The 17,038-nt window shown below is 29.4% G+C and overlaps 2 protein-coding genes and 1 long non-coding RNA gene across 3 annotated transcripts; 2 read left to right on the forward strand and 1 right to left on the reverse strand.

Moving 5' to 3' along the window:
• Positions 1 to 1,391: 1,391 nt before the first annotated feature.
• Positions 1,392 to 3,009, forward strand: LOC113791258 (uncharacterized). The gene has a single exon (XM_027341008.2). The coding sequence runs from the start codon at positions 1,431 to 1,433 to the stop codon at positions 2,922 to 2,924; it is 1,494 nt and encodes a 497-aa protein (XP_027196809.2). The 5' UTR covers positions 1,392 to 1,430; the 3' UTR covers positions 2,925 to 3,009.
• Positions 3,010 to 9,062: 6,053 nt separating this feature from the next.
• On the reverse strand, positions 9,063 to 11,499 carry LOC142646355 (uncharacterized). Its single transcript, XR_012847313.1, has 5 exons — positions 11,386 to 11,499; positions 11,000 to 11,278; positions 10,431 to 10,917; positions 9,914 to 10,379; positions 9,063 to 9,791 (listed from the first exon to the last, which is right to left on the reverse strand). It is a non-coding gene; the product is annotated as an uncharacterized LOC142646355 (long non-coding RNA).
• Positions 11,500 to 11,552: 53 nt separating this feature from the next.
• On the forward strand, positions 11,553 to 16,969 carry LOC113791443 (uncharacterized). The gene is made up of 3 exons (XM_027341226.2): positions 11,553 to 11,692; positions 14,346 to 14,430; positions 15,958 to 16,969. The coding sequence occupies exons 2-3, from the start codon at positions 14,422 to 14,424 to the stop codon at positions 16,615 to 16,617; spliced, it is 669 nt and encodes a 222-aa protein (XP_027197027.1). The 5' UTR covers positions 11,553 to 11,692; positions 14,346 to 14,421; the 3' UTR covers positions 16,618 to 16,969.
• Positions 16,970 to 17,038: the final 69 nt, after the last annotated feature.

Genomic DNA, 17,038 nt, shown 5'->3' on the forward strand with positions numbered 1-17,038 from the left:
ATATTTTTAATGCGGAAGCTATTTTGATGCCTGTAATTTTGTTTTCTGTAGCTGTTCCTGTAGTGTCCAATTTTTTTTGGAAATTTAATCGACTGACAATCGTCGTTGGTGATGCGGACATTCAATGAATATTATTATTATTTTGGAGAAAAAAAATGAATAAAGAAATTGTAAAAAACGAAGAATGATTGCTGATCATCGAATATCACTATAAGGTAAAATGATGGTCGAATCCATAATTCCAATTGGTCCAATTATCTTTTAGATGATGATGATGCTAAAATGCATCAATTTTGTTTATCATAAACACGTGATGCATATTTGATATGATTTTCATTCGATTCGAATTGAAAGAATCGATTTGGATGGATTTTGTTTGTTTGTTTGTTTGTGTGTGTGTTTTGTATGTCAAACAAGCAAGCAACACATAAATGGTCAATACAAAACACATAATCAATCAATCAATCAATCAATCAATCGATGACCAACCATTACCATTATCATTATTTTTTCTTTCCCTGAATGAATAACAAAAAAAGAAAAATCGTTGCAATCCATTTTTCTCTTTGATGATATTTTAAGTCAAATTCAAATCGATAACAAATTATTATCCATTATGTTTGTTTCATATTTTTGTTTATGGCCAACAAATTGATGCTCGCTTTAAATAATCGTTATTATAATCATCATCATATGATGATGATGAGATAATTCCGGTCTTGATGGTTTTGTTAGATGGTGGGGGGGATAGTTTGTTTGACTTGATTCTTATATGAAAAAAAAATTTCCAAATTAAAATCACCAAAAGGATGACAGGTCAGTATGGATGAAAACAAAAGAAATTGTCGCAATTTTTTTTTGAAAATATTAAAATTTTTTTTTTCGTTTTAGTTTTTTTGGTTCCTGGATTAAATAATCGCCTTATGATTATATGGGCATTAAAGGATTTTTAAATCCAGTTTGATGACACACATGATGATGATGATGTGAACGACCGAAATCCATATTGTCTATTCGTCGATTATGACAATTAATTTAATTTTCTTTTTCTTTTTCATTCATTCATTTTTCGTTTTCAATAATCCATTCGTGTGGTGAGTATTTTAAAATTTCTTTTCTCTTACTCTCTCTCGGTCGCAATCTCACACAAACTGTTTCACTTTCACTGTTCTTTAACATTTTTTTTGGCCTATTGTGTTTTTCATTCGTTTACAAACCGTACATATATAAATTGATTCAATTTGATCAAACACACCAACCATAATAATAATTCATCATCATCATCATCATCATCTATCAATCATTAACCCGATTGACATATCTCTGTCTCTGTCACTGTGTGTGTGTCTCTGTGTATTTGTGACGTTTTTTTTCTATCAATTCGATAAATCGATAAATCAAATTTTTCAATCGAAAGAACAAAAAAAAAAATGATTCGTTACGTATTACAATCATCAATCATTTGTTTGATAATTTTTTTTATTCAAATAAATTTATTAATGGCAACCGTACAAATACAATTAGAATCTATGCGACCATCAACTTCGTCGTCATCTTCATCATCATTATCGAGTTCATCAAAACCGTTATCATCATCAGCATCCTCGTCACCATCGTCTTCGTTGTTGTCCAGTTCATCATCTACATCGAATGCATTGACTGCCGCCAATACAATTCTTGACAATCATTCAACCGAAATTCTTGATCCATCAATTCTTTATGGTGGTGTTTTTAAAACATCACCAACAACTAATTCAATTATTCATTCAACTTTATCATCAGGTATTTCATCATCAAATAATGGTAATATTAATTCAAATTTGGGACAATCTATTCATCGTCAACAACAACAACAACATCGTCATCTTCAAACACCATCAACATCGAATATACCCGGTAGTTCATCATCAACATCGGATTATATATTTCAATTATTACCACAAAATGAAAATATTGTTTCACATAATTATCAAGGATCAGGTATGAATCAAGAAGAATTATATGAAGAGAATAGTATTATGTCACATCGTGCACCAATATATTCAACGGCAATATCATCGAAAAGATCATACGAAGTAAAACCAATGGTTATTGAAAATCAACCAGTTGAACCTTCGGTTGTAAATGTTGATGGTTCGGAACAACCGGTCAAAGTAATTTTTCATACTCAATCAAGTCCAATGATGGTACGTCAAGTACATACACCACGTAAACCTGTTGAAGTTGAAAGAACCAATTCAGTTGATGAACCACATCGTGTTGTACATGCAGTTATGCGACCAGTTATTCAAGAAGTACGTGAAATTATTCAACCATATCGTCGACTAACGCAAGAAATTCGTCCAGTACTTGAAGAAATTCATACAATCGTTTCAAAAGATGAACGATCCGAACAATCAGGATCAATGCAACATTCTGGTATGAATGGATCTCCTCCTGCCATGTCTTATGCTTCATCAAATCAACAGATTCAACGTTCACCACCGCAATCACGATACAATAATCGTATAGTTGATTTAGGTGCCAATGATAATGGTAATTTAATGGCTAATACTCAACCATCAAATGGTTATCGTCATCGAGATATGATGGTTCCAATGCATTCAAACAATGCTATTAAACTAATTCGAATGAATCGTGATTATGGACAAGATTATAATGCTAATAATCAATTGTATGCCATTCTTAACGAACAATTTGGCCAACAATCATCCACAGGACAGACAACATCCAATTCTGCGACCAATGGACCACCAATTTTGATGGCATCAGGATCATCATTAAATTATCGTCAACAGATGTCACCACTACCATCCAAACCAATTTCGAATACATCAAACAGTGTATTTGGTGATATTCCTATTGAAACATTATTTAATTTGAAATTAAATCGTAATAAAAAACCACGAACACAACGATTTTAGTTGATTATTAATGATTCAAATAGTGCATACATTTACATTTATTATTATATTATTATTATTCAAATTTGAGCTTATAATTTTCAAAAAAAAACATTTATTTTTTAAAAAAATAAAATAAAATTTCTTATTAGCCATTACAGCAACTATTGCCATCTGATGTTGAAATTGCAAAACAAAAATTCTACTTTTATTTTCAAATGATGAATATCCGCATATTCATCAAACGATGGTCAATCAAAGTTTGTGTGTGGTATGATCTTATTAAATCATAATATAATCGTGATCATCGCATTTACACTTTGACCTCATCATTATTATGGTGAAACAAATATTTCGATATGAATGACCTAGATCATTGTAATTGATTGATTGATTGACATCACCGGATCCATTTCATTTCATTCATTATTTTTCATTGACAGATTCAATGTTTTGAATCAGCGAAAACTTTTTTGTTTAAACTAATCGAATTAAATTGAATGAAATTTTCATTTTCAATTTATTCGCCTGCCAATTTTGCTTGAAGCGTCGATATTTTTACACTACTTTCAAAACAAAAACAAAACAAATGCAGGAATGTAAATGAAAAAATATTACAAATTCTGATTTTAAATCAAGGCCATTCAATTCTTTTTTTGTTCAAGCTCATTATTCGACTATTTAGACTTAATGAAGCATTCATTTCATTTCATTTTTTGTTGTTGTTTAGAATACCATATCGACCCAAGAGATATACAAGGTTAAAAAAGGCCATATTTATGCCTAATGGCATTAATTACAATCTAAAACAATAGAGAAAAAAAAAGTAATTAATTTTCCAACCAAGTTTTAATAAATAAATCGAATTGCACTATATTCGCAAGGCATCCAAAATGGACAATATTATTATTATTTCGATAGAAAAAGGGTTGAAATAAAAACATGTTATTTGGTAATTAACTTTTATAACGAACTAGTAATAATGTTTAGGACGAGATTGCCTTATGGTCGCCCTATATTTCACATCAAGGATTCAACGATTATCATCATCATCGTCATCATCAAACGATCAACAAGACAATTACCTGATCCATATCAATGAAACAAAAACAACAACAACAACAACAAAAAGTGACACAACAAGATTTTTGGATTAAATCGAATGTAGCAAACAAATTTACAAAAAAAACAACCATCCATTCAAAATGCTGATAATTCGATTAATTACAATGATAATGATAAAAGATAAAAATCTTTTTTTTCCCGTCCATCATCATATATGATGTGAATTGATGGATTCGATTTTTGTTTTTTTGTGTTGATGAATGGCATTCACAATCAAAAAAAAAAAAAAACATCATCATCATCACAACCACACAATGATCCATTTGAACATTTGCGTATTTGAAAGTAAACTTCCAAATCAGATTCAGATCAATTATCATGATTTTTTGATGTTGATGTTGTTGCTGCTGTATTTACATCATTAAATCCAAAATCAAAATTGTTTTCTTTTTCTTCTGTAATGGAGCCCTATAGCTATAATAATATTGGTGGTGGTGATGGTGGTATTTTTCTTTCATTTTCCAATGTTGAAATAGAGTTGTTTTTTATTCATTTTTTTCCCCAATTAATGACGATTAGCTTTTGATTCTTTTGAATTTCAATTTTTTTTTGTTTTGTTTTGTTTCCCCTCTTCTATTGATTGATTCATTCACATTCCTATGGGCTTTTTTTCGGGATCTATTTCGGTTTTTTGTTTGGTTTTCTGCCCATCGGCTATTTCATATTAAATATCAATGGTGGGACCACCAATAATACTGCAGTTTTTTTCGGAAGAAAAGGGGAAAAAAATCATTGAACATTTGAAATTGCTAATTGGTTAGATGAGTAGCGGTATGTTTTTGGCTGAAATTCCATTGAGTAATAATATAGATTATCGTTTGATGATGATGATAATGATTGATCCAATTTACACACGAAAAAAAAATTAAGATGCAATGCCAATGGGCAATATTATCTTAAAGCAACAACAACAACAACAAAAATCTATAAATAAATCATTCATTATCGATATGATGATGATGATTGATGAATGAATCAATGATGAGTTTATTGTTTGTCAAATCGAATCCTGAAAAATCAAAAATCAAAATTTTCTTTGATTTTTGGATATTGATTCGGCCTGAAACATTATTAATTGTTTTTTTTGTTGTTTGTGTTGATTTCAATTAAATTCATTTGATAATCCGTTTTTTTTTGCAGTTCATTTCCTTGATTCCAAATAATCGATATAATCGATATATCGAATCTTTTTCGCAAAAAAAAACTAAAATGAAAATGTCCAATTGGCAAACAAGATCCATTATGATGATGATGATCATTTCATCATTTTTTTTCGATAGCCAATTAGTAAGAGAACAAGAACAACAAGAAGAAAAAAACAACCTGGAAATGAATTAATGATGTTTTTGGAGATAATAAATTTTTTGTTGTTGTTGTTGTTGTCTTGTATACAAACCTGTAATGTGTGTAATATAGAAACACACACGAACCGGACGAACTGGCTAATCAGAAAGCAAACAAACATTATTATTTTATTAGATAAGAAAGTAAAAGTGAGATAGAGAATGAGAGAGAGAGCTCAAATATGTCACGAAATGATCATCAAAAGCTTGTTTTTTCAAATGAAAAACAAAACTGGCTTCCATGAAATAATTCATTAAAATTGGTGGTGGTTTTTCTTTCATTTTAAACCGAATAGGAAGACGAAGATTGAAAGAAAAATCAAATGAAATTCGATCATTTATTTTTGAAAAGAAAAACATGCATGGTTAAAAAGCCTATCATCATCATCATCATCATCATGATTATCATTTTAAAATTGTATAAATTATCAATGATATCCGGTAACCCATCAACATTCGTTTTCAATCAATTTAAACATTATCACTTGATCACAAAACCATGTGAAAATCGAAATACGATTGACAATGATTTTTTTCGGATAGAATTCCATAGGGTAGAAATGAATCAAATGAATGAAAAAGAAGAAGAAAACATTTGACATGATGATTTGATCATTGATTTTACCTAAAATATCCGGTTTTTTTTGAGAAAACAAAACAGAAAAATTGTTGTTTGAATAGAATGGCTACTGATTCACATTATAAGCTTTTAAGTTGAATAATGAGGCAATTTTTTCAACAAAAAAGAAAAAAAATATCAAGGAATGAACATCAATCAATCAAATAAACAAACAAACAAACGAAAAAAAATCGAATGTTTACATATAAACATAATGATGAGGATGATAATGATGGACGCATGTATCGATCAATCGATTTTTTATTTTTCATTTTTTTTTTTTCGTTCGATTTCGATGATCATCGAAATCGGCTTTTTATTTATAAAAATTGTTATTATTATTCACATTATGTATCTTTTTATCAAAAAAATGGATCCACCGAAATTATTTACTTTGCCAAGTGTATGTTCAGAAGCCGATTATTTGAAGTGATCTAGTTTTTTTCTAGAAAATTTTGGCACTGTTATACTCAATTGCTATTAGTATCGGGGCAAAATTTTGATGGTTGTTGTTGTTGTTGTCCAGCAATATTAAAATGGCAAGCAATGGTCATCACTCAACGAACTCATCATCATCATGGTCGGCAATGTTTTTCATTTATTTTTTTTCTCGTTGTTGGAGGCTGTGAGAAAATATTTTTATATTTTCTTTTTGCGAAACGAACATATTCATAAACAAATTAATGGATTGTCCACATCAACGAACTGATAATCGGTAGTCAGAGAAAAAAAGAAAAAAAATTGCTCCAATTTTGATGATCATTGAACATTGCTTGGATGGTTATGGGTCAGATAAAATTAAATTAATGAATCAATGATGAGCATAAAGAAATTAAAAGAAAAATAATAACAAAATTACAATTAATCGATTTGATCATTTCGAACGATCGGCTCAAGTTTTGACTATTTTTACCCAATGTGTATTTGTTTACTATTTTTTTTACTCTTCTCACAACCGCCAACATTATCATTTATTTCATTTTACCGAAACAAAAAAAAAATCTTCATTATTTTCATTCAGGGTTGAAAAATAAAATCAATCAAGCTTTGTTTAAATATTATCTGTAAACATGATAATCTTTTCCGTTTTCAGATAGATCTTTGTTTTTTTTTATTTGTTTGTTTTGACTTTTTTTTTGGCAGGATTTAAACATCATCATCCTAATCCATATCAAAGCCCAAAAGAGATTTCATTGAATGAAAATGAATTGATCGAATGAATTTCGGTTTTTTTAAATTTAAACGAAAATCCGTAAGTGAAAATCGAGAAAAGTCTGTAATTTCGAAACAAAATGCTGAATAAATGAATAATTCACAAAAAAAAATTGATAAAAATCTTTACACCTGGTATTAAAGCTTTTCTTTTCCTATTTCAATCCATGATCATCATCATCATCATAATTCAACAACAATGGATCAATTTTCAAATGTGACTAAAATAACATTGGAATGAATGTATTGTCAACACGTGGAATCTTTTTTCTTGAAAAAATCCAAAAACGTTTTTTTGAATTTTGGCCATGTCATCATTTTAAGGACAAAATTCAAATATGAATAATCAAATTCAAAATCAACACTTTTTGGAAATCAGGATGATAAATCAGATTGAAATTACGTCACATTTTAAAGATTTTTTTTTAATTAATTAAAATGATTATTATCGATTTGTTGACAACAACAACAACAACGACGAAACAAATTTCATAACATTTTTTCAAGAAAAAAAAAATGATGATGATTTGGATGTGTGGAAAGAGAATTCAAATTGATAATTATCAAGTAAAGTAAAGTGAAAAAAAAATCAAAAAAAAAAAAGATCGAAATTATCATCATGAATTTGTTACGGATTTGGAAATTCCAGCCATAATTTTATTGTGAAGTTTTTTTTTATTGGAAAACCAAATCATAATAATTTTGTTGTTACCCACTTTTTTTTTCACTATATATATTTAGTGAAAGTGCTTCAAGCTTATTTCATTTGAATTTCAAATGAAAATAAGCCAGAAAAAAATAAAATAAAATCAAAACTATGCGAAAATATTTTAATCAATATCCTTAAATTGGCAGCCATCAAAAGGAAAGAAAAAAAATCAAATCGATTCGTTTCGATTGGATAATCGAGTATCCAAATTTAGATCATTTTGATATCGGTACTCTCCTTCTCCCTCTCTATCTCACTATCTTGCTGAAATTTTGCCTCAAGATTCTGGGCGTCGTATACCTGAATGTTGAAGATTTTATTTTTTCTTTGGAGAAAAAATCATATCAATATTATGATGATCATCAAGGACATTTGTCAAAGTTATTCGATGCTAATCTCAGTTTGTAAACGATGATAATATTTTTGATTTTGAGACATTTTTTGTTTTGTTTCAAAAGAAGAAAAAATCTTCAACAAAAAACTCAATTAACCCGAACAATCGTTTGATGATGAAATCCATAAATAATACATGACATCCAGACACACACAAACACACAAATATTTTGATTGATCGAATATATTTTACATTGATCATCATCATCATCATCATGTTCAAGATCAATGCTTGTTTGTTTATTGTATTCAATCAATGTTGTTGTTGTCGTTGGATCATCCATTCAATGTGATTCAGTTTTTTTTATTAATTTGTTAGAGGGCGATTCAATGACGCATTGCTTTCATTTTTTTTCTTCTAAGAATTCATTAGAAAAATTAATGAATGAAGAAGAAGAAAACCTTGCTTTCATTTTCCATTGATCAGATATCAAACATGTATCAAACGCAAGCCTTGATTCTTAATTCAAGAAAAACGAAAGAAATCAAAAGCATTCTACATGTACCATTTGCTAAAATCTGTTTGTGGAATGTCTTATGAAAATGGTTTCAGATTGAAGCAAAATATCGAAATTTTTTTCTTCTTCTCGAAAAAATCAGCTTATAATAAATGGATCAAAAAAATGAATGAAAGAAAAAACAAATGGGTTAAAAAAACCTAAATCATCTAAATAGATAAAGCCATTTTATCCAAATTTAAGTAATCTTAACAATTTCGATCAATGGAAAAGGTTTTTTGTTTTTTTTCGTTTGTTGAAACAATGAATAAAGTTGATGGCCATAAGCAATTTTGTTTTTTTTGTTTTGTTTTTCGTTGATACGGTGCCATACCTGTAATCAAAGTTTTGTTTTATATATGATGAGATGGATAAAAGTGTTTTGAATGAATGAATGAATGAATGATTAAACAATACACACTTGAATCTTTTTTTAATCTTTTTTTTTTTTGTTGAAAATCTTTTGGTCGATCTTATATCGATTGGATTTTAATGTTTGTGTGATGTATGTGTGTGACCGATTGTTCTAAATTTTGAACCGGTTAGTTTCCTGAAAATTAAAGATAAATGGATTGAAGAATTCGCTTTGTTTTTGTTTCTGAAGAGAAACTATTCGATTCGATTAGGATCATCAGCCATCATATTTTGTTTTTTCGGGTAAAATCCACCAAACACTTGACACATTTGTAGATTGGTTTATCCATTATTCACAATAGATGATGATAATGATGATAATGATAATGGCTTTGATGGTAAAAGCAGCTGTCTGTTTTTTTTCGAAGGCAATCATCAATGATGAAGATGATGAAGATATGTAATGTACATAATAATAATTAATAAATAGCCAATGGCCATTTATCGATTCATCTGCATATATTTGAATGTGCTACAGTGCAGTGCTACATTATGTATGATGATGATGATGAAATTAGAAGTTTTAGCAAAGTATTTTAGCAAGGTAAATAATAGTTTTCACTCTCGGTTTTTTTTCTGGCTCGCATTGATCAAGAGAAAAAGAAAGAAAGAAAAAAAAGTAAAATCATTTCATTTCATTTCGATAAACAAACATTGAGATTTAGGTCAACCAAGATGATGATGCATTAATACCGTACCTGTGTGTTCCATTCATTCATTCATACAGACGATATGCAAACACGATGGAATTTTACATTGGTTTACAGTCAAACACCATTTCTTCATCATTTGATGCAATGGATAACCAGCTAAAGAGAGAGAGAGAGAGAGAATCATCAACCAGAAGTAACAGGTTTTTTCTTTCTTTTAATTTCACCATCGTCCATTATCAAAAGATCTATCATTATTATGATGATTATGATGAAAATGAACTTGATTCATCATTGAACAATTTTATTGTTTTTTTTTCTTCAAAAAAAATCCGATCCAATTCGTTTCATTTCATCAGCAGCTATCGAGTACCGACGAAAGACGGTCTTATTTTTGGATTTTTTTTCCATATGTTTTTTGAAATTTTGTTTGATGAAACAAAAATCAAATGACACTATCCTGTTTTCTATGATATGTATGAAAACAAAAATCCAGTTCTCTCCCAGCATATAACTTGATAAATCAAATCGATAATTATCAGATATTCGGATATTAAAAACATACTTGTAGCGGTGATACTATAAAATGCTGATTTTGTGGATTACGAAATAAACTTTTTTTTAAAAAAAAACATGCTAAAATTTGCCCGAAACAATTTTTCGAATTACATCCGCTGATAACTGTCTATTTTTTTCGTTTTCGTTTTTAGTTTATTTTCACCACCATCGGGCTAAAAGGGCGTCAGGGGAAAAAAACTTGATGATTCGGGTAAACTTTTGTAAATTGGAAATCGATAAAATTAAAAAAAAAAATCCGGCGGATATTATTATTATTATTGAATAAAATCGAAAGAGAAATTAGTTGTTTTTTAAAGCATTTAGCAATTAGTGGGAAATCCATCAAATCATGTATGGCCAGTTTTTCCCCCCTCACCACCACCACCACCACCACCACCATCAAATCGATCGTTAAATGCTACCCATGTTTAAGCCGCATCATTATTATTATTTTCGTTTTGTGTTTCTGGAAAGAGAGTGAATTTCTTGAAATCCTATAGGAAAAAGATGCAAAAAAAAGAGAGAAAAAAAGACGGGTACTTAGATGGTTTACTTGAGAATGACTTACTGACTTACTTTTTCTCTCTCTCTATCTCTCACTTGTTCAAATTGAAATTTTTTTTCAAAATAAACACCTGTCCATCTTGTATTCACAATCTTGATCTCAATCTGAATGTTTTTTTTGTTGTTGGGAAAAAAACCATCATAAATAATTGAATGATAGATAGAGAGAGATAGTGATGGAATAAAGAAAGTGGAAAAGAAAGAGAAAATTTCTCTTTACTTTTCGTTTTCACATTAAAAATATTCAGATTACGCCTTAATATACATTTACAACAATGTTATATTCTCTTTCTTTTATAAATAAATAAATGTGATTTGTGAATTTTGATAAATATAAAAAGGCGAAAATAAAAAAAAAAATGTTATGGATAAAAACTATTTGAATGTTTTTTTGTTACCTTTAGTTTCGTTGTTGCTGTTTGTTGAATCGAATCATTCGAAAGTGTATCTGTCTGTCCGTCTGTTTTTTTTTTTTTTGTTTGGTCAACACAAAGAATCATTCATATATAATACATGATCATCAAACATCATTATTTAAAGAAAAAAAATTTATTTCAAAAAAAAAAATAATAATTCAATCCATTCGTCACGATCATCATCATCATCAACAACAAACAAACAAAAAAAATTTCACTGAATTTAAAAAGTTTCATTCAGGTAGCATCAGCATCAACAATATAACGGATCTCATCAATAAAAATTAAGGTGTGTGTACACTGTGCATTTGGTGTGTGTAGTGTGTGTATATTCAACCGGTGTTTTATGTTTTGTTTTGTTGTTGTTTGATAATTTGTTCATTTTATAATTTCACAATTTATTCTAATCATTCTTTTATTTTATTTTATTTATTTTTTCTTCTTATTATTCGATCATTCATCTCATCGAAATTACAAAAAAAAACAAAACAAAACAATCGGGTGAGTGTTTACCAAAAAAAAAAAAAAAAAAATTATTCGAATGTAACAGGTTAAAACGATATTTGTGAATGTTTCTCTAATTTTTTGTTGTTGTTGTTGTTGTTGTCAGACATTTAAATGACTGAAAATATCTTTTTTTTCTATGTTGAATGAAATTTGTAGAAACAAAAGGATAATGTGTTTTAAAATTTGGTCAGCCAACTGTGTGAATCTTTTGTTTTTTCACTGTTTGTGTGTGTGTGACATAATTGATTGACCACCTAATGAAAAAACAATTGGATTAGATTGTTCTGTTGTTGTTGATCCAGGAAATGTTTTGTTTGTTTGTTTGTTTTTCATTTCATTTTATTTATTTATAACCATCAAATTGATTACGGGCACCCAATTTAATTTGATTGAAAAGAAAAAAAAAGAACAGAAAAGAAATGTGTTTTAGTCCATGGTCATTTTTTTTTGCAAATGTAGCTTGAACTTTTTTTTCCAACAACATCAACAACAACAACAAAAATCCAATAATGAAAGGTGAAGGAAAATGAAGAAATTGATGAATTGATTGAACATAAAAAAATGTTTCCATTATCATCATTATTCACAATCATTAATCCATTCAATTCAAATATCACAAGGACAAATGAGAGCTTAGAGAAGAAGATGAAAAAAAAACTTGCATCATTTCATTTATGAATAGATCAATTTCGAACATTATGAATAGCCTTATGATGATGATGATGATACTGAACTTAAATCTTTTTTTTCCCCCATTATCTATTCCATGTCGAAATGATCAACAACAACAAAAAATCCATTTTTCCCATCATCATCATAATATTGTCCATTGATCAATTGAAATCGAGATCATCGATTTTTGAATTTGTTGTTGGATTAGTTTAAACTAAATGTTTGTTTGACATTATATAACAGACAGATATATTCATTTTTACTCTACAAATAAACAACAACAGCAGATATTTTATTTCTTATTTTTCCATATGGTTACACTCTATGTTGTTGTTGAATGTTGTTCTCATTTAGCCAGACAGAGAAAAAAAACTTGTGTATATCGATGTCATCGGTAAAAATGGCCACCGATACAGTGTTAAACGTTAAAAAAAACGGTTCCAATAACGAACCATACTCTTTACAGATTGATATTGTTGGTGATGCTATAATTAGCTCATCATCATCATCATCATCATCATCATCTTCAATCCATCCATACACCGAAGAAATGGTGAAAAAAAAATAAAGAGTCGAATGTTTTTTTCCCATAAGTGTTTGTTTACCTTCTTCTTTTTTCTTCATCATTCGTATCGAACGACAATAAAGATGTAATATCCCGACATATAAGATTATTGGATCATTTTTTTGGGGTTTTTTTTTGTTTGTTGGGCGATTTATTTTTTTAAATGGATAATAACGATGTGTCCACGTTGACAAATTTCACTAACTGTCTCTTTTATTTCCCCCATCGGATACATGTATATTCTATGTAGTTTGTTGCTGTTGTTGTTCAATGAAAATATCGATCATGTTTAGATAGTGAAAGAGAGAGAGAAAGAAAGAAAAAAAAAGAGTTGAAAGTAAATGGAAATGGTCATATTATTTTTTTTTCGGTCGTCGTTATATATGGATGATCTTTTCTCATTCTGGTTTATATGGTTATGTTATGGTTGATCGTGATGAAGATGATGATGATGATGAGGATCATCAAAAGACATCAATACTTATATTGCCCATCATCATTTTCATCATCTTTATGATGATGGTTTTATTATTATTATTATTATTATTTTTGGTTACTTTATTTTCAAACAACAACAACAAAAAAAAACTACAACATCTTTTTTTTCCGAAAGATATTATTCCCTTTAAAGAATGTAAGAAAAAAGCCTTTTTTTCTCTTTGCTTTTTTTAAAAAATAAAATACAATCCCTATGATGACAATGAGGAGATCATGTTCGTGATGATCGTATGAAACATATGCATACATACCAAGATAGATTGGTCATCTTATTATTATTATTTTTTTAACTGTTACCATTAAACCATAGTGAGAGAGAGAGAGAGAGATGTCATCTAAATAATCATCATCATCATCAAAAGGAAAAATAAGAATATAGAGTGGTGGTTATATTTATCATCACATGATTTGGATCTTTTTGGTTTGGTTTGCTGTTACTGATATTGTTGTTGTTGTTGTTGTTGATATCATACATTCGATGTTCAATATGATGATGTAATGTGACGATGATAATGATGAGAGAGAGAGAGATGTTACACTCAATCACAAAGAATAATCATTTACAATATGAAATAATTAATTAATTAATTAATTTTCTTTTCTTTTCTTTTTGTTTTGTTTTTTTGAATAGAAAATCCAATTTGATTATTATGAAAAACATCAACGGATCGGATCGGTAATCAATCAATCAATCAAACAGTTGTTACGACCCGGATAAAATAAAATATAAAAATCATTCTTTTTATATCATCATATTTTTTTAAATACAGATAATTATGTTACGGGTAAGTTTTTTAAAAAAATTACAAAAAAAAGTTTACAAAAAAAAAATTATTCAAAAATATAATGCTCTTATTATGACCACCACCACCACCATTTTTGCTTGAATAATCAATATTTGTTGATGTAAATGTGTATTGTAAACAAAACTAATAATTCGTGGTCTGAACTTGAACCAAAATATCATTACAAAATATCTTCATTTACATATATTTTTGGGGCCAGAGATCTATTGTATTTAAATCGGTTATAATAAACTTTTTTTCTTTAAAAAACTTCAATTTTTTTTTCTGCTGTTATTGTTGTTTAATGATCAATATTAAATGGTTTGGCACACACACAAACACACTCAAAAAATATGATCACCATAATGATGATGATAAGCATGGATGAATGGATAATGATTATTATTATTATTAAGATTTGAATTTCGGTTCCAAAATGTTTGTTGTTGTTAGTTCAAAAAATGAAAATTGGCCACGGATACGGTTCATTTAGCTATATTGGTATTATATGAAGAAAAAAAAATTTGAAATGATTAAAACCATTTAGTGTTGATTATTATTATATGAATGAAATCATAATAATCATCGATAGCTTAACCATAATGTACGCGTGTGTTTGTGTGTGTGTGTCCTTCGATCCGATTATATTTTGTAGGTTATAATTAGAATTATCTGCATTAGGAACATGAAAAAAACGGGACCACAATCGATTCAATGAATGTTTTTTTTTGATTTGTCAGAGTAAAAATTTATTATAATTTTTATCCGGAACACATCTTGATGATTAGATCGATTATTATTGGGCAATCGTTTACAATTCATTTTTTTGTTTAAATTTTTCATCGCTTCAGGCTTTTCATCTATTTGAAAAAAAAGTTTGATCGCTTACAGTCATCATTGATGATGAGAACGTCGCGATCTAGACGCGATAACTATTTTTTTTTTTGCGAGCACGATTATCATCAACAAAATTGTAGCCAATATATTTACAAAAAAACTGGATGGTTATCATAATAGAAATATAACGGAAATGTTGAATGATCCAATTGAATTGAGATGATGTGGTTGTGGTGGCCATCATCTACTCATTACCCATGATGATGATGAAGATGATGATGGATTGCTGTACAGCTTTGTAATAACAACTGTGGCATGCGGATGTGGACATTATATTCGAACATTATTTCAGTGTGACAGTGGTAATTGGTAATCGGAAAGCAATCAACATAAATTGTACTGTGTCCACTGACCTCATGATGTGTTTTTTTTTCGATGACCAATCTAGTTGGCCCATCTGTCCTGCATCATTGATCCTTAATCATTAAAACCATTGATCAAAACATTTTTTTTTTTTTTTTTTGTACAAACAAGTACAAAACAATTCAACATTTAGTTAGACATTAAATAAAGATTGCCCGATGGCCATTAATTTATCAACTGAACTAAATGATACAAATATCCGGATATTGTTTAATAATTTCTTTCTTTATTTTCTTTATATTTTTTCATTTTTTTTGTAACATAAAGATATTGGCCTCATCACTGGTCATGGTAGCGTTGATCGCTTCCAGCCAAGCAAACCTGACACCAGAACAAACCTCAGCGTCGGCAATTGCGGCGGCTGCACCACAATCATCAGCATCAAACGCTTATCCATCATTACAATCATTGTTGGCTGCTAATCCACCACGAGAACAAGTTGTCACATTACCAGCTAGCCAACCATTAAATGCAGCCGCTAGTGGTAATCAAGGATATGGTCAATCATATGGTGGTGATGCTCAAGAATTGGTTGTTCAACATCCAAATCCAAGACGGATTTTGGTTCGTGTAGTAAAACCAATCATTTTCGAGGAACGAATTGTCATCGTGCCATATCGACGAGTTACACATGAAGTTCGTCCAGTCATCGAAGAACGACATACAGTTATCTATGGTAAAGATGGCAAACAAATCTCTGGTCCATCTGGTTTTGCTAAAGAATTGCCAGGTTTGGATAAAGCTGGTACCTATGCTTCAGCCAGTGGTCATTTGACTCGAACTATTGAAAAACCTGTATACGCTGATCCAGTAATTCGAAAGATTGGCTTTTCAAAACGATCAGCATCATGGGATATGGCCAATTTGAGGCCCACCACACAACAAGTACAGCCATCCGATTTGAATCAATATGGTAAACGGGCTTAAAGTGGAAATGATAACCTGGACTGAAATTTTACGGCAAACGGAAAACGACACTCGAGATAATCATCTGACATCAATCGGCCACACAGTTGCCAATTTATTGCAACAACTTTCATAAATGGCCAATCCATACATTGCGATGGTAGCCGCCAATGCTTTTTTTCATCATTTTGCTTTCTTTCTTTTTTTTTGTTTCCTTTTCTCCCTCCTCTATTTTTTTAATTCTTGCTTGTATTTTTTTTTCTTCTTAATGAATTAACTTGGAAATCAACACATATATAGTCTGTCTAGCGATGTGAAAAATATGCATTAAAAAATAATAATAATAATAAATAAAATCCTGCCATATCGATCATTGTTGTTATTGTTTGTTATCCATTGTTACTAATCAATGATTAGAATTGAATTAGAATTGTTCGTACAT

The sequence above is a fragment of the Dermatophagoides pteronyssinus genome, unplaced genomic scaffold (assembly GCF_027571235.1).
Source record: "Dermatophagoides pteronyssinus isolate colony J.1.1.1.1 unplaced genomic scaffold, Derpt_VIB-CSIC_2022.12 sq0003, whole genome shotgun sequence".
NCBI classification, from domain to species: domain Eukaryota; kingdom Metazoa; phylum Arthropoda; class Arachnida; order Sarcoptiformes; family Pyroglyphidae; genus Dermatophagoides; species Dermatophagoides pteronyssinus.